This window comes from Eretmochelys imbricata, chromosome 20 (genome assembly GCF_965152235.1).
Source record: "Eretmochelys imbricata isolate rEreImb1 chromosome 20, rEreImb1.hap1, whole genome shotgun sequence".
Taxonomy (NCBI): Eukaryota; Metazoa; Chordata; order Testudines; family Cheloniidae; genus Eretmochelys; species Eretmochelys imbricata.
In genome coordinates, this window is record NC_135591.1 from 11,079,563 (window position 1) to 11,099,174 (window position 19,612).

The 19,612-nt window shown below is 58.2% G+C and overlaps 1 protein-coding gene across 1 annotated transcript in view; it reads right to left on the bottom strand.

Moving 5' to 3' along the window:
- RAPGEF3 (Rap guanine nucleotide exchange factor 3) overlaps window positions 1-19,612 on the bottom strand; it is an 88,703-nt gene that overhangs the window by 1,136 nt on the left and 67,955 nt on the right. The window contains exons 10-27 of the mRNA XM_077838909.1: window positions 19,147-19,293; window positions 16,671-16,786; window positions 16,102-16,190; window positions 15,058-15,136; window positions 14,084-14,234; window positions 13,501-13,583; window positions 12,826-12,865; window positions 12,477-12,558; window positions 9,802-9,948; window positions 8,988-9,085; window positions 8,357-8,482; window positions 8,046-8,227; window positions 7,790-7,880; window positions 6,918-6,968; window positions 5,270-5,357; window positions 4,460-4,524; window positions 2,614-2,668; window positions 834-905 (exon numbers count right to left, since the gene is read on the bottom strand). Coding sequence (XP_077695035.1) covers window positions 834-905; window positions 2,614-2,668; window positions 4,460-4,524; window positions 5,270-5,357; window positions 6,918-6,968; window positions 7,790-7,880; window positions 8,046-8,227; window positions 8,357-8,482; window positions 8,988-9,085; window positions 9,802-9,948; window positions 12,477-12,558; window positions 12,826-12,865; window positions 13,501-13,583; window positions 14,084-14,234; window positions 15,058-15,136; window positions 16,102-16,190; window positions 16,671-16,786; window positions 19,147-19,293 — 1,762 coding nt within the window. The remainder of the gene's footprint in view (window positions 1-833; window positions 906-2,613; window positions 2,669-4,459; window positions 4,525-5,269; window positions 5,358-6,917; window positions 6,969-7,789; window positions 7,881-8,045; window positions 8,228-8,356; window positions 8,483-8,987; window positions 9,086-9,801; window positions 9,949-12,476; window positions 12,559-12,825; window positions 12,866-13,500; window positions 13,584-14,083; window positions 14,235-15,057; window positions 15,137-16,101; window positions 16,191-16,670; window positions 16,787-19,146; window positions 19,294-19,612) is intronic.

Consider the following 19,612-nt stretch of genomic DNA (forward strand, 5'->3'; position numbering starts at 1 on the left):
TCATGCCCACCAGGCAGGACTGGCATCCTTTTTTACTCCAACCCTTTCACCCTGGGATCAGAGTATGGAGTGGGGCTGCTCCTGGGCAAGCAGAGAGGGGTCATTTCCCGAGCAGGAGGGCAGGTGCTCTGTGAGCAGGTGCTGAAGGGCGAGCTGCCAGCTGTGATTGGGGGCACTGCTCTCCCCTTGCCCAAGGGAGCACCGAGAATAAGTGCAATGGTGCCATGACTCAGCACTGGGGCGCCGTGCCATGGCACAGTGGCAGACACAGCTCCTGCTGGTACAGGGAAGCCAGCCTTTGACTGATGCTGCAGGAAGATCCCTGGGTCATTAGTGCAGGGACAATGGGCGGGGGGCGGGAACATGAATGGAAAATTTGGGCGGGGCGGTGCCTGACTGGAGGGGACAAGGGTGGGCTGGACAGAACGCAACCAGCTGGCCATGTTCCCCAGCTATGGCTAGAGGCAGGAGCACCCTAGAATCTCCCCCCAACTGCTGTGGGTGGGCTGTGGGTGGGCCCCTGCATACACTCACTCCCCAGACCTGACGTGCTCTTGCTAGCACAGGTGTGAGGTGGGAGCCCCACTGGGGGACAGCCAGAGGGCAGGGCATGTCCACACGAGGCCTCTGGCTTGGCTGGTGCTGGCAGAGACGCCACAGTGGGTACAGCTGGACCAGGCAGTGGAGCTGTAGGACAGGTCATGAATGGGGAAGGGACAGCACTGGCCTAGCCTCTTCCCTTTCTTCCCCCCCTTCCCCCCTCCCCCTGTGCTCCTACTCATCCCTCCAAGCAGCCTGGCTTCCTGAGGGGTAAGGAGAGTGGGGCTCCGTACAGGTGGAGATCCGCAGGGCCTGGGGGTCCTCCAGCAGCTGCGGGGGACGACTCCGCAGGGGGGAGATGGGACCTAGGAGGGGAGAACAGAACAGGACGTTAGGCACTCACAGCACGTGCTTCCTGCCCCCACAGGCCCCCTGCTTTCCTACACCCCCCTCCCTGAACCTCTGCCCTTCTGCCCCCATGGGGCCCCTACTCCCCTACCCCAACCTCTGCCCTCCTGCCCCCATGGGCCCCCTGCATCCCCCTCCCCCAACTTCTGCCCTCCTTCCTGCATGGGGCCCCTGATCCTCCACACATCCCCTCCCCCAACCTCTGCCCTCCTGCCCCCATGGGCCCCCTGCTTCCCTACACTCCCCTCCCGCAACCTCTGCCCTCCTATCCTATGGGCCCCCTGCTTTCCTACACCCCCTCCCCCAACTTCTGCTCTCCTGCCCACATGGGCCCCCTTCTCCCCTGCCCCCCAACCTCTGCCCTCCTGCCCCAATGCATTTCCTACACATCTGTGACCCAACTGGCAGAGGACACAGAAGGTTACAGAGCTCCCCTGTCTGATCTCTGCATAAGGTGTCATGTGAGGCCCTACTGAAAGCCTGTGTCACATTGATCATTGCAATCAGTGAAGAATGTATGTGCAGGTCCTATACCAGGAACTGTGTGTCTATATGGCCCAGAAGATGGTATGTTTCTGTCAGGCAGGAGACGCCTGTCTGGCTGTATGTAAAGTGACCACTGTACACTTCACAATGGACGCCTACTTACAATCCAAGCAAAATGCTAATCAAATGCTTGCAAAGTCTCCAGGGGAGATTCTAGTTCAGAAACACAAGCAGCAGGGAGGGGGTACCCTGTTTACAAGTGAAGAAAATAGATGGTTGGAACAATATCTGGGGGTGCAGAGGTCCCCCAGGGGCAAGCTGCCAGCAAGCCTGTCCTATGAATGGAGGATCCCTGTTAAACTTTGGGTGAGCTAACCTTCAGGAGGCAGGAGAATGCCATTTTAGTTATTTTATACATAACCCTTTGTTTCCATTAATTCCACTGCCTTCTCTGATCTTCGTTAATTTAACTCTGACTTGTTTGTACTACAAGCAATCTAAGCGCTGTGAGCTGAGTCGAGCGATGCCCCTGGGGTGAAACGGGTAAGCTGGGGGGCTGTTCTGGGAGTGTCCTGTGGGCCTTAGGCAGGCCCGGGAACACTTGGAGGACTGGGGGGTTGGAGCATGTCTGTCACTAACCTGCAGGGGGACAGCGAGGCCTGTGTGGGCCGAGGGGGTCATGCTTGTGCTGCCTGTGGCTGGTGGAGCCAGGGAGCTGAGCCCGGCAGGCACAGACGTGGCTTCCTACACTAGGACAGGTGGTGGCAAGGTACCTAACAGCTCTGGGCACTCCCCCTCCTTGTCTCCCAACACCCTCTGGCTTCCTTCTCCAATGCCCCCCAGGTCCCCTGTACAGTGCCCTCCCTGCCCCCCACATGCCCCAGGAACCCTCTCCTCCTAAATCCCACTCTACCGGCAGTGCCTACTGGGCTATTTCTGTAGGACCCCCACCCTGGCTGCCCTGAGCCCTGTCTAGGCTGTAACCCTGAAGGGCACACCCCCGTGCTGGGGGTGGATGACAAAGTGCCTGCTCCCACAGAAGCCAGAACTCGACCCACAGGAGGTGCTACCTGCCACGGCCCCCATGCCCCGACACGCTGCCTGTGTGATGCTGGCTGGAGGGTGACCTTCCCCAGGGCTGGGTGCTGGCCCTGCTCACAGGCCCTGGCACGCACTCACCATACGTGTGGCTCTGGCAGTGGTGGATGATACGTACGGCCTTGGCCATCATTCGCTGCAAGCAAGGCACAGGGTTACTCACTGGCCAGGGAGCGTGGCCCGGTGCACACACCGTCTCCCTCCCAGGCCAAGGAAAGCTCTTCCCCCTCCCACTCCTTTGGAATCAAAAAATCATAGAATCATAGAATATCAGGGTTGGAAGGGACCTCAGGAGGTCATCTAGTCCAACCCTCTGCTCAAAGCAGGACCAATCCCCAATTAAATCATACCAGCCAGGGCTTTGTCAAGCCTGACCTTAAAAACTTCTAAGGAAGGAGATTCTACCACCTCCCTAGGTAACACATTCCAGTGTTTCACCACCCTCCTAGTGAAAAAGTTTTTCCTAATATCCAACCTAAACTTCCCCCACTGCAACTTGAGACCATTACTCCTTGTCCTGTCCTCTTCTACCATTGAGAGTAGTCTAGAACCATCCTTTTTGGAACCACCTCTCAGGTAGTTGAAAGCAGCTATCAAATCCCCCCTCATTCTTCTCTTCTGCAGACTAAACAATCCCAGTTCCCTCAGCCTCTCCTCATAAGTCATGTGTTCCAGACCCCTAATAATTTTTGTTGCCCTTCACTGGACTCTCTCCAATTTATCCACATCCTTCTTGTAGTGTGGGGCCCAAAACTGGACACAGTACTCCAGATGAGGCCTCACCAATGTCGAATAGAGGGGAATGATCACATCCCTCGATCTGCTGGCTATGCCCCTACTTATACAACCCAAAATGCCATTGGCTTTCTTGCAACAAGGGCACACTGCTGACTCATACCCAGCTTCTCGTCCACTGTCACCCCTAGGTCCTTTTCCGCAGAACTGCTGCCTAGCCATTTGGTCCCTAGTCTGTAACGGTGCATTGGGTTCTTCCATCCTAAGTGCAGGACCCTGCACTTATCCTTGTTGAACCTCATCAGATTTCTTTTGGCCCAATCTTCCAATTTGTCTAGGTCCCTCTGTATCCTATCCCTGCCCTCCAGCGTATCTACCACTCCTCCTAGTTTAGTATCATCCGCAAATTTGCTGAGAGTGCAATCCACACCATCCTCCAGATCATTTATGAAGATATTGAACAAAACCGGCCCCAGGACCGACCCTTGGGGCACTCCACTTGATACCGGCTGCCAACTAGACATGGAGCTATTGATCACTAGCCAAGTGCCTGTGAGGGGTGTGGGGCACAGCTGCCTCGTCCAGCACATACCCTCTGCCAACGGCCTGTGCCTCATCCAGGCAACCCCAGCAAAGGGCCATGGGCAACAGGGGCAAAACGTGCGGAGCAGCCACAATCCCATGGGCCCAGGGATGGGGCACCATGGCTGGGCATCCCCTCTGCTCAGCTGGGGCAGCGTTGCAGGATGGGCAGGTGGGGCCAGCCATGCCCTGCTGGGGCGCTGCCGTGCGGCGGAGGAGCCCGTGGGCTGGGAGTGGCCCCAGCCAGCCCCATCCGGCCCGGGCTCACAGGCACTCTCAGCACTGTGAAAAGAAAAGGAGTACTTGTGGCACCTTAGAGACTAATTGGTACCAGGTACCAATTGGTTAGTCTCTAAGGTGCCCCAAGTACTCCTTTTCTTTTTGCAAATACAGACTAACACGGCGGTTACTCTGAAACCTCTCAGCACTGTGGTCACCCGACCACAGGCCAGTCAGAGCATGAGGCCAGGAGCCAGAACACCTGGGTTTTCACTGCGCTGCAGCTGCCTCCCTGGAAAAATGGAGCTCATGAGCATTAGTGTCTGTGCCGTGCTTCGCTTCGCCAGACCCGCCCAGCCGCCAGGGGGGTGACAGGCTCGGCCTGGCTCACCATCTTCTCAAAGTTGATGAGGTTCTCTGCCAGCGTGCGGTTGCCCTCATGGATGAAGGTCATGTCTGCAAGGGGAAGCCTCAAAGTCAGTGCCCAGCCCCGCGGCTCAGCCCTCCTTCCACAGGGGCCAGCTAATGCCTCAGACCATCAACAGAGATGGGGGTTCTCTGCAGCGGGGAGGCTGCTGCCACTGAACCTGTGTTTCGCCCATCCCACCAATGCTCCTCCGTCCAGCAGGGCAGGGCTCCCGCAGGGACTCCCCCACCTCCCCCCACCCCATGATTGCTAATGGAGGTGTGGATTCAGAACGTCCCCAAGGAGCAGCCTGACAGTAGCCAAATCCAGTGTCCTCTGGAGGCTTGGGGGCTGGAGCTAACTGCATACAATTGAATTCCTCAGTCCCTCCACCCTGTGGGATGGAGCCCTGGTCCCCCTGCCCTGTGAGATGGAGTCCTGGTCCCCCAGCCCCACAGGATGGAGCCCTCGTCCTGCAGAATGTGCTCTGTGTCACTGTGAGGCAGTGCAACGCTGTCCCCTTCAGTAGCCATACTGCCCTGCCAAGTGAGGAGTCTCCTGAGCTTCTCCAGGGCATGTGCCTGGACCCAGGAGTACCCCACTGCCTGCCCTCTCTGGGGCGCTAGTGCCCAGGGGAACTGGTCTCCCTGGTAAGAAGGGGACCCGGTGCTGGGGTGGGGTCCCTGCAAACCCACTGTAGGAGGGGATCACTTCTGGAAACAGAGTTACTGCCCAGCTCTCGCAATTCCAGCTCCTTCGCCCTCCCAGGCTGAAAGTTCTGAGCTGTTCCTGTACCTTTGAGAAGGAGGGGCACGAAGGGGATGATGGGTGGGGTCAGTTTGGCGATGGCCAGTCTGTAGACTCTGTGATTCCAGGAGGGGTCCTGGAAAGAGAAGAGGATTTCAGAGCAGGAGCCATTTCCTGGCTCCAGGGCGGTGGCTTCACAAGGCCATGGCTGCAGGCAAGGCCCCCAGCAGGCCAGAGCTCAGCTCCCCTGGCCACAAGCAGCCTGTGACTCCCCAGGCCAGTGCAGCCCCGCGCAGCCTGAGGGAGCCCCCAGCTGGAGGATCACCTCGCCACCGCTGGGGTGGAGCACAGCAGCTATTTAGCAGTAGCTCTGGGCTGGAAGGGCAGGGAATGCTGCGGGGGATTTAGGGAGGCAGAAAGTCCTCACCCAGATGACGCTGGGGCCAGCACCCCAGCTCACACCCAGAGTACCTGGGATTGCCGGTGACCAGGGGGCTTAGCACAGCTCCTCCTGCAGTGCTCTGACACCATGGAGCCAGAGCCCGAGATGGAGCTGGAGCCAGAGCCCGAGATGGAGCCGGAGCCAGAGCCTCTAGCACCGCATGGGGGCCGCATGCAGCACGGAAAGTGAGGGTGTTAGGAGATAGATATTCAGGCCTGTCTGCAGAGGCCTGTACTTTAAGAATTTAGGTGTATTCTTATCACTTGGCTAGTTAGAGGTATAAAAGAAAGAATCAAAATCACTGTCTGCCAGTGTAAGGTCCTTCTCTTGCGGGGACAGTCTGAGGCCTGTTCTTAGGCTAAGGCCTTTGGCTAAGCAACAGAGGCAGCCATAAGCTGGGAAGCGAACAGTCACCTCCTCACATTCCAAACTAGTCACATTGAAAGAAGGTGCTATCGGGCTGTTAGGAACACAATCCTGTCCTGATAATGCCTATCACCTCCAGAGAAAGGGAAGAGCCTAGAAGATGTAAAAGGAAATTTAGTTTGATAGTTTTCTGTCTGGTAAGAACTCACTTATCAATAGACACAGCTGGGAAACCTTTATGTCTTTATAGATGTAGTTGTGAAACCCTCACTTCTGTATTGTTTTGTCATTATAGTTCCCACTTTGCTATTGTTTATTGGCATGGTCTCTGTCTGGTTCTGTGATTGTTTCTGTCTGCTGTGTAACTAATTTTGCTGGCTGTAAACTAATTAAGGTGGTGGGATATAATTAGTTAGCTAATCATGTTACAATATGTTAGGATTGGTTAGTTAAATTTCAGTAGAATGATTGGTTAAGGTATAGCTAAGAATATTACTATATAAATTAGGGGTAAACAGGAAGTAAGTTGGGATTTGAAAATAAGGAAAAAGAAACTTGGATTTAAGCTTGCTGGAAGTTCACCCCAATAAACATCAAATTGTTTGCACCTTCGGACTTTGGGTATTGTTGCTCTCTGTTCATGCGGGAAGGACCAGGGAAGTGGGATAGTGAAGGAATAAGCTCTCTAACAGGGGGTTCCCCTTCCTGCATCACCAGCACCACTTCCTTCTCCCAAAGGACCCCTACCCCAGGTACTGCCCCAGCCCAGCATGGCTTAGCTCCCACAGCTGGGTGGGCTGGGCTATGGGAACCTGCCTGGGGGTGTCTCTGCTGTCTGCAAGAATCGTGTGGGGTCGTGAAGGTGCTGACAAAGGGAGCCAAACTTACCAGCATCCGCTCCAGTGCCGAGTGCAGCTTCCTGGTTTTATGCGGCAGCCTCTGTGTGTGAGACAGAGCAGGTGAGAGTGTCCCCCGAACCCTAGGGGGATCCTCCAGCCCCCTGCACCAGGACCCTCTCCTGAACCTCACACAGGTTCCACGTCTCCTCCCTGATCATCATAAATCACAACATAAATCTCAGAGCCTCTGCCACGCTGGGGCCTGCATGGAGGCTGACCCCCCACGGCCCCTCCACAGCTAGGCCCTGGGCACCCAGAACTGCCTCCATTCCCGAGGGAGTTCTGGGAGTGAAGAAGGCAGTCCCCGGCCCAGAAACTAGACACAAGGATTGTTTCAGCCAGCACTGAGCTGCAGCCACCTTTGGGATGGAACACAGGGTAAAGGGAAGGAAGCAAAGGAGTCTGTATCTGAATGAGACGACATAGGAGGGAGTTGAGCAGGGTGAGCAGCAGTTGGATTTTGGCCAGGACACTCGCATTCACTGAGCCTGGGGCTCTGGTTCCATCCATGGCTCCTTATAACTGAGCCTGGGGCTCTGGTTCCGGCCCATCGCTTGGTATAACTGAGCCTGGGGCTCTGGTTCCAGTCCATCGCCCAGTGATGAACTCCACCAAGTCTGTTAAGAGCTGAGGGCCATGCTATCATTTCCCACGTCCTAGGGCTTGGATTGACATCTCAGCCCAATGGCCTGGCAAGCTGAACATGCCAAATGGCCTCTTTCCTGGGACAAGCTCCTCCTCTGCCTGTCAGGGCCCAGCAGGGAGATGCTGATTTACCACTGGAGTTGGTCCCAGCGCCTGGGGGAAGTTTCCCAGGCTGGATGTGACCTGGGGCAGCAGGGCCTGTGCCTTGGTCTGTACCTCCCAGGTCTTGGAGAGGCGACTCACGGACGTGTTGCTCAGACCAAACATCACTGCGAAGAAGGAATTCAGGTTCTTCTGCTCCTTGAGGCTGAAATGGAAGATACAGTTATTCGGGGGCTAGGGGCCACCACTGGGCCTGCATGACACAGCTAGCACAGCAGGGCCCAGCGCCAGGCTGCCTCCATGGAGAGGGCTGGGCTTGGGTGCTGCTGGGACTCCTGGAGGACGAGTTCCCTGCCCGCAAGTCACTCACTGTGCAGCCAGTTTAATGAACTTCCTGAGCAGCTGGGCCCGCTTGCCCGGCTCCGCACAGAGGCAGAGCTCGGTGGCGATCCAGTACTGCAGCTCGTTGAAGCGCCGCATGACGCGCTCCAGGTTCGCCGTGGTTGCGCTGGGAAACGTCTGCTGCCCAAAGATGTAATAGATCAGCTCCACCTTCAAAACACAAGGGCCAGAGCTCAGGGGCTGGGAGGGGACCCACATCTCCTGAGAGCCAGCCCAGCGCCTGGCCCACAGCCCCTCTGCTCTGACCCCAGGCTTATTGCTCCAGACACTGCCCATTACCTGGTGGACGCTGCTGAAGAGGTTCCAGTCATAATCTGTCAGCTGACTGGCCAAGTCCTTGGAGCTGATGAGGTCCAGGGTCTCCGAGGAGCCAACGGTGGGTCCCAACTGCTCAGGATGAGGGGTCTGGATAGAGGGGGAGAGAGAATGTCACACGCCACCATCTCCTTCGCTCTGCATGCTCTGCATGGCCTGCTGGTGAGCCAGGGAGCCCTGGGCCAGAGCCCTGCCCAGCTCAGCAGGGAGCTGGTAGAAGATCTCAGGTGACAGCAAATGCCCAGGCAGACCAGCCACAGGGGCCAGACCCCGAGCCATCCACACCACAGGACAAGGTGCGGCTCCTGCCACTGGGAGCAGACTGTGGCAGTCCCTGGGGCAGAGGCACTGCTGCCCAGGGCCTGTGTGCTGCAGTGCTGGGCCTGGGGTCTCCATGTCCTGTAACAACCAGTTCCCAGCTCTGAGTTCCCTGTCTCTGGTAACGGGCAGCAGCCCCCAGGTGGCATGTGTGCTGGACCAGTTGTCCCCAGTCTCAGAGCTTGTGGGATGGGGTCTCCAGCCCTTGGCAAAGAGAGGGGCACAAGGCTCCCCTGGCCCCCAGCCTAGAACCCCACTCCCCGTGCCCAGCCCTCACCAGGGTGTGCAGCTCCTGGACATTCACAACAAAGAGTCTCTCGTTCAGACCCAGGGACGTGTACACGCTGATGGTGTCCATCTGCAGCCCCGCTTTATCTGTCAGACAGAGAGAGAGCCTGTTGGAGAGCTACTCCTGCAGTGGCCACCGGGCGGCGGTGTTTGCACGCACACCAGCCAGCAGGGACGGGCACGTTCCCCGAGAGAGCGCAGGGCGAGCATTGGGAGGGGGTCAGGTGTCGCTGCTGCAGAAAAGGGGTTGTGCAGGTGAACAAGCCTCCAGATGCTTGGGAGACCCCAGGGAAGGGATGGGGGAGCAGTCAGGCAGCCACTGCCTAAAAGGAATGTATCCCACGCCCCCAGCCTCATTACTGCCCCTCTTCACTCCAGCTGCTTCAAGGACATCCTGCCCCAGTGCAGCTGGTGCGGGGAGGCAATGGGAGGCGGGAGGACACACTGCCCCAGTGCAGTGGGCAGGGGTAGGGCAAGGACGTGCTGCCCCAGTGCAGCTGGCGGGGAGAAGGGAGGAGGACGTGCTGCCCCAGTGCAGCTGGCGGGGAGGAGGTGGGAGGAGACATGCTGCCCCAGTGCAGCTGGCAGGGGAGGTCGGGGGAGCCCCAGTGCAGCTGGTGGGAGGAGTGGGGAGAACGTGCTGCCCCCAGTGCAGCTGGCGGGGGAGGTTGGGGGGGGGCGTGCTGCCCCAGTGCAGCTGGCGGGGGAGGTTGGGGGGGGACGTGCTGCCCCAGTGCAGCTGGTGGGGGGAGTGGGGAGAACACACTTCCCAGCTCCCCGCCCACGCCACGCCGCTCACTCACCCCCTGCTGAGTTGACTTTGACCAGCATGCGCTCACCATGCCCGCCCTCCCGATGGGCGAGGGACTGGAGCACATCACGCACGGAGGCGTTCACTGGCAGCACCATGGTGAGGCAGGAGTGGTCCGCTCTGTAGACATCATAGGGCACTATGGAAGGCAGGGGGCACATTAGCGAGACCCCTATGGTCAGGACCCAGCCAGCCGAGGGCAGCAGTCACCCAGGTTCCTTGGGCAGGGAGCCCGGTTTGGTGGCAGGTTTGAGCTGTGAACTCCATGGGAGGCAGTCTGGGGTCCCAGAGCACAAGCCCTGACTGCAAGTCCCTGTGGGCTCTGAGCAGGGCCCGGGCTCTGGGGTGTGGGGGCCACCATGTCAGGGAGTCTGCACCCCACACACCTCCCAGGGTGACTGTGTCTAAGGGGAGGTGTGACACTCTTTACCCCAAAGCAACACCCTGGCACCCCCATATCTACCATGGTGATATAATTATGATGTGTTTTGTAAAAAGTCTGCCTTGCGAGGTACTATTTTAAAAGTCTTGATCTGTTGAGCATTAATATCCTGATGGATTGTACGTACAATCATTGTATGCAAAGTTATGAAGTTTTGCTGTGTGTGTTACTGAAATATGTTGTGAGTTTGGGAACACCCACAAGCAGCCTTTCGGGTACAACAATGGAGAAGCCAGACAGTGCTGATGGCTCAGTAAGGGGAATCCACTAGGGTTGCCAGGCGTCTGGTTTTCAGCCAAAATGCCCATTCAAAAAGGGACCTGGCAGCTCCGGTCAGCACTGCCAACTGGGCTGTTAAAAGTCTGATTGGTGGTGGTGGGGATGAGGAGGGGGCCTGCACCAGCTCTCTCTGTGGAGCTCGAAGGTTGTGCAAACCCCTGTAGGCAGGGAGTGGATCCCAGCAGAGAGGCTGGGAAAGGCATTCGGCTGCACTCTGGGGCCGGCAGGCTTAACCCCAGACACGGTGGGCCCCACGGTGGCCGGGGGTTCCCTGCGGAGCGGGCATTGTGGCCTTTAGGAAGTGCCTTCAGCCCCCTCCCTACCTGGCCCTCTGCTTCCCGGCCGGCGAGAGTGGAGAGAGGAGCTGCCCCGGCTTCCCAGGGGCTTTATGCAGCCAGCAGCAGGGGAGGGGGCCAGGGCGAGCCGTCACCACCTGCCCCGGGCCCAGTAGCCTGCTCCCGCGGGGGTGCTGTGCCGGCCTCACTCGGGATCATGCGGCCAGCAGGTAAGGGGCTGTGGCTGGTCAGTCTCCTCTCGGGGATGAATGGGCTGCGCAGAAGCATGGGGCTGAAGTTGAAGCTCCTGTCCCCAGAGAACAGGAAAAACTTTTGTCCTCCCTGAGCCATGTGTCCAGGATTCATGGCAGACAGAGCAGCCTCTGAGGCCCAGGAAATGCTAGGGCAGTGCTGGTGCAGCTACTATTTAAGGGGCTGCCTGACATCAGCACCTCCCGGAGCCCCTGCAAACTGCACCAGCCAGAGTCGCCCAGAGCCCACACCCCGAACCCCTCCCGTGCCCCAACCCCCTGCCCTAGCTCAGAGCCCCCTCACACACCCAAACTCCCTCTCAGAGCCTGCACCCTGCATCCCCTCCCGCACCCAAACTCCTTCCCAGAGTCTGCACCTGCCTCCTACACTCCGAACGGGTTGGTCCTCGCCCGGAGCATCCTCCTGCACCCTGAACCCCTAATCCCCAGAGCCCACACCCCCAGCCGGAGTGCCCTCCCACACCCCAACCCCCTGCCCCAGCCAAGTGAAAGTGAGTGAGGGTGGGGGAGAGCGAGCAGTGGAGATGGGGGGATGGAGTAAGTGGGGGTGGGGCCGCGGGGAAGAGGGCAGGGCATGGGTCTTTGGTTTTCTGAAATTAGAAAGTTGGCAACCCTAGAATCCACGTTACCATTATCTGTATACAATGAAGCCTTCTCAAAGGGGGCAGGTAAACAATGGACACTTTTTGACTCACATCATAGCAAAAGATCTTTCCAGCAAGCTGGAGGAACCTATAAACGGGGGAAGTGTGTGTGTGTGTGTGTGCGTGTGCGCGCGTGCGCATGTGTGTGTGAGAGAGAGGGCGGAAGCAGTCTGTGTGTGTGTATTGTGTGTGAAGGGGCAGAAGCAGTCTTGTGTGGTGTGTGTGTGTAAGGGGGTAGAAGAAATCTGTGTGTGAGAGAGAGAGAGAGGGCAGAAGCAGTCTTGTGTGTGGCATGCGTGAGGGGGCAGAAGCAGTGTGTTTCTGTGTGTGTGGGTGCGCGTGCATGTGTGTGCGTGTGTGTGAGAGAGAGAGGGAGCAGAAGCACTCTGTGTGTGTGAGTGTGTGAGAGGGAGCAGAAGCACTCTGTGTGTGTGAGTGAGTGAGAAGGGGAAGAAGCAATCTGTGAATGTGAGGGGTCAGAAGCAGTCTTGTGTGGTGTGTGTGGGTGTGTGTGTGAGGGAGCGGAAGCAATCTGTACGTGTGTGTGTGAGAGAGGGGGCAGAAGCAATCTTCTGTGTGATGTGTGCGAAGGGGTGGAAACAGTCTGTGTGTCTGTGTGTGTGTGTGCGTGCGCATGTGTGAGGGGGCGGAAGCAGCCTGTCTGTGTGTGTGGGTGAGGGGGCGGAAGCAGCCTGTCTGTCTGTCTGTGTGGGCGTGCATGTGTGTGGGTGAGAGGGCTGACGCAGAGCTGCTACCTTTGTCCTGGGCCCCGATGGCACAGCTGTTATTCAGCGTGGCATCCTCCAGGCTGGCGATCCAGTTCACTGTGCTCCGAACCTGGGATGGGGGAACGAAGAAGAGTCCGCATGGGGTGCCGAATGGCAGACACTGGCGTCTGCCATGCTCACAGCCCAAGGGGACAGCACTCCCATGGAGACACACAGGGCAGCTCAGGTGAGCCAGGCCCTCAAAGCACCACACAATCGCCCTCAGCCTGTGTCAGGGCCACTCCCTTTCGGGGCGTTTGCTTGGCTCCCTGCCCACCTATCATGCCCCTAGGAGAGGGGCAGCAGGTGCCCCGGGGCGCTGCTGGGCTGTCGGTACCTTGGGCTGTGGAGATGCGCTTCCGCCACCGTTCTCCAGTCTGCAAAGAGGAGAAACACACACGGGTGAGAGCCCTAGAGCTGGCACCTCCCAGGCGTGAATCAGCACGCTGCTCCCTGCAGTCACAGCACCTGGGGGGCACCACGTCGCCCAGAGCAGAGCCGGCGGCCGCGAGTTCACTTGGGGAGTTCAGCTTGGGGCTCCCCCACCAGAGCACTGAGCCCCCAGAGCTTCCTGTAGGTTTAAACCCCTCCTTCTCAGCTGGAAGCCCAGATACCTGGATGGGGAGAGGGTCTGAATGATACTGACTAGTTTCCTCCTCCACAGAGTGTGTCCTCCTGGCATGTCCAAGATTCCTAAGCCTCCCAAGTCCATTCCCTCTGAGGCACAGAGGCCTGGCCCAGCCACGCGAGTTAGCAGCAGGGCTGGGGTAGAAGGCAGACCTCTTGACTCCCCACCCCCACTCTAACCCCACACACCTGTGCATCCATCCTGAGACTAGGACCCAGCACTCCAGTCACTGCCACACGGGTTACACTGCAGCGTCTCCAGGACTCAGGCCCGCATGAGGCACAGGCATGGCTCCGGTTACGGCTGAGTTGCTGTGAGAGATGGCCCTCTAGGCACGGATGGGGCCTCAGGGGGTTAAGGAGATGGGGCGGGGCGGTGACTCACGTTCTGTTCCTCCGACGATCCTGTGTCTGGTCCCGGAGCAGGCTGCACAGGCGAGGATCCCGGCTCACAAAGTCTGAGAGGTTCTGCAGGACAAGGGCTCTGGCTGGTCAGTGCCAAGCTGCACCGTACAGGGCAGTGATTCCAGAGCATGTGCTGGGACACCTGAGGTCACCCTACGCAGGGGCCTGGAAATCTCTCCCTGGGGGGGTGGTATTTGGGGTTGGCTCCATGGGGAGCAATGCCCCCACATGACACCCCTGGCAATGCCAGCATGACTTGTGGCAGGTTGAGTGCCTGAGGCAAAAAGGATGGAGTCCTGCTATGCAGGGTGCAGTTGCCAGGGGCAGTTTATCTTTCCTAGGGTAGCACCCCTGGTGCTGGATTACGGAATTGCGTCCTCATGGGCTGCATCCCCACTGGCAAGGCACGTGCAAGGAACGGTGGCCACGGGTGGCAAGGCACAGAGCTCAGCAACTCCAGGGCCAGGACCAGCCTCATTATTCCCTTGGATGTCAGCCCCCTTCAGCCCACTGCTCACCACACTCCCCCGACGTGCTGCTTAGCTCCTCCTCCCCCGCAGTACCTGCAGCAGGGTTATGGCACTGTGGTCAGCCTGCAGCAGGTGCCCATAGAGCAGCACCCACTGGCTGACCAGCCTCAGGATCTTCTGCCGCTTGCTGAGGGAGTAGACAGCCTTCTCCTGCTCCGAGCCCTCTGATGGCTCCGCATGGAAAGTGGGGGCCAGTCAAGGAAGCCACTAGGTCAGTTTGTGCTGGGAGCAGTAATGGGATCAGGCAGCAAGTCTGCAGGGCATGCCCAGGGGCAATTGGCCCCACTGCACAGAGCGGGGCGAGCCCTGCAGTGTGCACCCAGAGACCAGCAGAAGCAATCAGCCCCACAGCACAGGCATGTGGGGACTGTGCCTCAGGCACAGCAAGAGGCGATCAGACCCACTGCATGGGCAGTGGTGGGGACCAGGACCCCCACATTGCTAGCTTTAGCAGCACTGCCCTTTTGCTGACAATCACCCCATTCCACATCCCAGACCCCCCCCCCCCGCCATGTGCAAGGAGCTCTGTCTAGGCTGTAGCTCGGCAGCTGTGATGCCTTTGCTCTCTGCATACGGCCCCTGTGCAGCGTGCAGCTCGGTGCAGACTGGCCCAGGCCACAGGTGCTCTGAGCCGGAGGGGGCAGACTATGGCCGCACGAGAGAGCTCAGAGCAATGCAGTTGCACCCGTGTATGCTCTCTTTGCAGTGCAGACATAGACTGAGAGACCAGCAAAATGAGCCAGGATCTGGGTCTCCCTGTGAAAGTGTGGAGGGGGTGGCACTGCCAGGCCAGTGGGCCCTGAGAATGGGCCTGTCTCTTCAGAAAGCAGAGCCCAAGTGAAGAACACACAGACTGCAGAGCTACAGACCCCCTAGCGGTTCTCTGGAGGGCTCCTCACAGATTCTCTCTGTTTCTCTGTCTTTTGTGGTCAGGAGAAAACCCCTGTGACCCACCCCCTCCCCGGCTGCCCCGCGAGGTGCTGGTCCCTGCAGCCCTAGAAGGATATTGGTGCAGCAGGGCTCTGCAGAGCTGGGCGGTCGGCATGAACACATTGTAGGTCAGCAGGAAATCCCCAATCAAGGTATCTGAAAAACACCAGCCCAGCATGCGTTAAAGGGTTCTCGCCCCAGGCAGGACCCACTGGTTCTGGGCCCAGCAGCAATCCCAGGCAGGGGCTCTGGGCCCAGCATGCTCCCACCATCCCTTCAACCATCCCAGTCCCCCACCCCCAAACCACCTCAGCCCCCTGTACTCCCACCCCCCAACCATCCCAGCTCCCTCAAACCATCCCAGCCTCCATGTCCTATAAGCCCGCAACCATCCCAGCCCCTGTGCTCCCACCATCTCCCCAGCCATCCCAGCCCCCTGCGTTGCCTTCGGAGCTGGATGGCCAGAGAGCAGCTGCCACTCTCCGGCTGTCCAGCTCTGACGGCAGCACCACCGCCAGCAGCAGCGCAGAAGTGAGGGTGGCCTGGTCTGGTGTTGCCACCCTCAATTCTGCGCTGCTGTTGATGGTGGCTCTATCTTTAGAGCTGTGTGCCCAGCCAGCAGCCGCCGCTCTCCAGCTGCCCTTTTGGGTCGGGACCCCCAGTTTGAGAAATGGAGACTTAAGGGCTTTATATGTTTGTGTTTTTAAATACATAGTCATGCTTTGTTACAACACTGAAATTTAAAATTTAAATATCTGAAACCATGAATGCAATTTTTTAAAAATACTATGACCGTGAAATTTACCAAACTGGACCATGAATTTGTAAGGCTCTAGCTGTGGGCGTTGTGTGGAGGATGTCAGACAGTCTCTGCTCTGCACTTCCCTTTAGTGCTGCAGGAGCTTGGCACCATGTCCCAGCTCAGAGAAGCTCTGAATGTGCATGTGCCCAGGAGTGTGAATCTGTGTGCGTGTGTATCCAGGCTCACGTCCATGCACATGTGTATCTCTGCGCACAGGCATGCCTGCGCCTGTGTATCTGGGAATGCGTGTCTCTGTGCGTGTCGGTGCACATGTATCCGCGGGAGCGTGTATCCGGGGGCCCAGCCAGCCCACACATACCCAGGGGGTCTGAGAATGTCGCATCCAGCCTCATGGCTTCCAGCAAATGCTCCAGGATCTTGTCAGGGGTCCCGGCCATCACCGAGTACCTGGAGGACAGAGCACACCCACGCATGTCAGACTCCCGCAGGGTTATAATCCTCATCCCCTAGACACATGGCCGAGCCACAGCCCACACAGGCTCAGCAGAGCCACCAGGTGGCCAACTACAGAAATGCCTCTACCTGCCCCACACACGCTCCGAATCTGGAAGCTGCGGCCCATAGTTGAGATGTGTTCCAGCATCCTTTGCAGCAAGCACCATGGCTCCTTTGAATCATTGCAGCTGCCTCCCACAACGGACCCTGGGAGGCCAAGGGAAGCAGAAGCAACAGCTTCCCACCCTGCTGCATCAGACCCCATCAGAGGGAGGAGATGGGGTGAGGGTGGGGAGCTGCATGGGACAGCCTGGGGTCGCAGTGAGGTCTCCCTGGGAACAACCCAATCTGTCTCAGTGCCACCCGGGCCCTGGGGTGCTGCTGGTCCCAGGCCTGGCAAGGTTTTGGCCGCGGGGGTAGAAGCCGCTGTACCTACTGCTCCCCGCAGACGGTGACTGGTTGCTGCAGCCGCTGCCCTGCAGGTTCTTCTCCAGCACTAGCACCACCTTCCCGTGCTCCTTCAGGCGCATGGTATTGGCCTCGACATCCTAGAGAACCCAGCATGAGTGCTGCTGCTGAACTGTCTCCATGAGATGGGTCAGCAGGGGTGGGGCAGGGCAGCGCAAGAACTGGGGCAGGGCAAGGGGTAGGGCAGAGCAAGAACTGGGGCAGGGTTGGGAAGGGGGGAGGGATAGCTCAGTGGTTTGAGCATTGGCCTTCTAAACCCAGGGTTGTGAGTTCAATCCCTGAGGGGGCCATTTAGGGATCTGGGGTAAAAATTGGGGATTGGTCCCGCTTTGAGCAGGGGGTTGGACTAGATGACCTCCTGAGGTCCCTTCCAACCCTGATATTCTATGATTCTAAGGACTGGATCAGGGCAAGGGGCAGGACAATGACTGGGGCAGGTTTAGGGCAGGGGCAGGGCTAGGGGCAGAGCAAAGACTGGGGCAAGGCCAGGTGGCAGAGCAAGGGCTGGGATAGGGCAAGGAGTAGGGATGGGGGCAGAAAGTCCACTCCCTTCCTAGGCAGGAGATGCACCAGGTCCCTCCCGCTCCCACAGTGACTGTTGGTCCCTGCATTGGGATTTGCTCATGCTAGTGGCTGCCCTGCCCTGGGACTCTGCTTTTGCAGACTCGTCCCGGGGCAGGTGTCTCTCAAGGCAGGGTGGGGCAGTGGGTGACAGCAGCACAGTGGGCTGGAGCATGAAGTGCCTGGGTTCCAGGCAGCTCCAGGAGGAAAGGCACCGAGTCCCGTTCCCTGGTTGTTTCTCTCAGCCGGCCGGCAGAGGGTCCTGGTGACACCGTCATCAGGCCCAGGAGTTCCATGGATTTGAGTCCAGTGAGTGCTGGGCCAGAGAGAGCCCCAGTCAGCAGAAACCGGACCACGAGGCCAAGATGCCTGACTGCACGATGTGGATAATAGAGAAGATGCAGGTGGTTTCCAGAGGGCCCATGGCTGGACACGGCTCGTTCCAGCCCAGAGGAGAATATCAGTGATGATGGACAGAGCCAAAGAGGTGGGGTCGCAGGCAAGCTGCCTGGAGGGCACCATGCATCAGTCCCCATGTGTGACAGAGTGGGAATTTTTCATAATATTTTGGATGACTGTGTGTGCCTCAGTTTCCCCTACGTGTGTATGGTTAACTAGGTGGGGGGAAAGATCCAGGTGTGGCTACCTGGGGCCTGGGCTGAGAAGGCAATGACCATTCCAATTGCCCCAGACATTTGGTACCTAGCAACTAACAACCATGGACAGCAGACCCCTCCGCAGGAAGCCAGCTGGGTGAGACCAGCTGGAGTACAAAGGGCTGGGAGGAGGCCAGGTGACAATATTTGCTTGGGAACAAGGACAAAAGGCCTGAGGAGGGGCCAGGCAGTGGTGTTAAGTGTGGGTTGCTGGAGGGGGAGAAGCTCCTGGCCTGGGACTAAAGAGGTGTTGGAGAGGGCTCTGGCTCTGGTCTGACCCAGATGGACTTTGCTGTAACTTTCTGTTCTCTGTGTTTACTAAGGACTTTCTATGCTGTGTTCCAGACAGCTACTAAACCCTCCTGCATTCACACCGCTGGCTGAGTCACTCCAGATTAAGAAAGTTGGGGGTGCCTTGCTCCCTTTGGGTGTGTAAATCTCCCTCCATGACCAATCCAGCTGCAGAGAGCTTATGGTGTGAGGCAGGAGCGCTGAAGGCTCCAAGGTTCGGACCCAGGAGGTGGTGAAGCCAAGGGCTTAGCCCAGTAAGAGAGTGTGACCCTAATGGGGCTGATACACTGAAGGGTTCCTCTCAGGGACCATTCTAGGGTGGTACAAGAGCACAGGGCCTGAGGATCCATGTCACCATGGCACCAGGCCCAGGGCACAGATGGCAAGGGCCACACAGCAGGAAATGGACACAGCCTCCTTGCAGCTGGGGCTGCACTGTGGATGTGCCTGCAGAGGGGACTCAGCAAGACAGTACAGAGCTCAGGGGATCGCCATGTGTCAGCCAGGCCCCCCCCCCAAAGCTCCCTCCTGCTGCACAGCGTCCCCAGTCTGGTTCAACATGGACACAGGGCCAGGTGGCTCTGGTGATGTGAGATGACCCACAGACCAAAGAGGCAGCAGTCCCGGTGCTCACAGCCTGCTTGGCAGGGGCAGCAGGAAGGGGAACACAGGAGAACTGCCCTTGAGGGGTGACTGGCACTGTTCCCTCTAAGCTGTGTGTGCGCGCACACAGATCCTAAACCCCGCGCACATGGTGAAACACTGCACACACAAACATTTGCACAGAAGTACAACAATTTGCACAGAAGAAATCTTTTGCGCATACGGCTAGTCAAAAATTTGCACAGAAGAAATTTTTTTGTGCACATGGCCTGCCAAAAATTAGAGGAAACATTGGTGACTGGGCCCCATGGCTCAGGGGCTGGGCCCACCTTGAGGATGCGGTTGAAGTCTCGCTTGTCCACACGCAGGAAATGGCAGTTGTCCTCCCGCAGGATGATGGTGGCGGCTCGGGGGGCATCGTTCACCAGTGCCAGCTGTCCAAAGTCATCACCCTCATGCAGGGTGGTCACCAGGCCCTGGGGATGGCAGCTGGGTGAGAAACCAGAGACTCCCACACCATCACCCCCTGGGATCTAGAGGGAGCACCGTGCTGGCCCAGGGGGCACAGGCCCTTCAACTCCCACCTCCACTGGTTGCTCTCAAGGGGCAGAGCCTGGAGGTCCAGGTTCCATCCCAGCAGTGGAGCACAGCTAAGGTGACTAGATATCCCAATATTAAGGGCTTTGTCTTACATAGGCAACTATACCCTCCCCCCATCCCGATTTTTCACCCTCTATATCTGGTCACCCGAGGCCCAGTGGGCCTGCAGGGGGAGAAGTCAGGAGGTCCTGATTC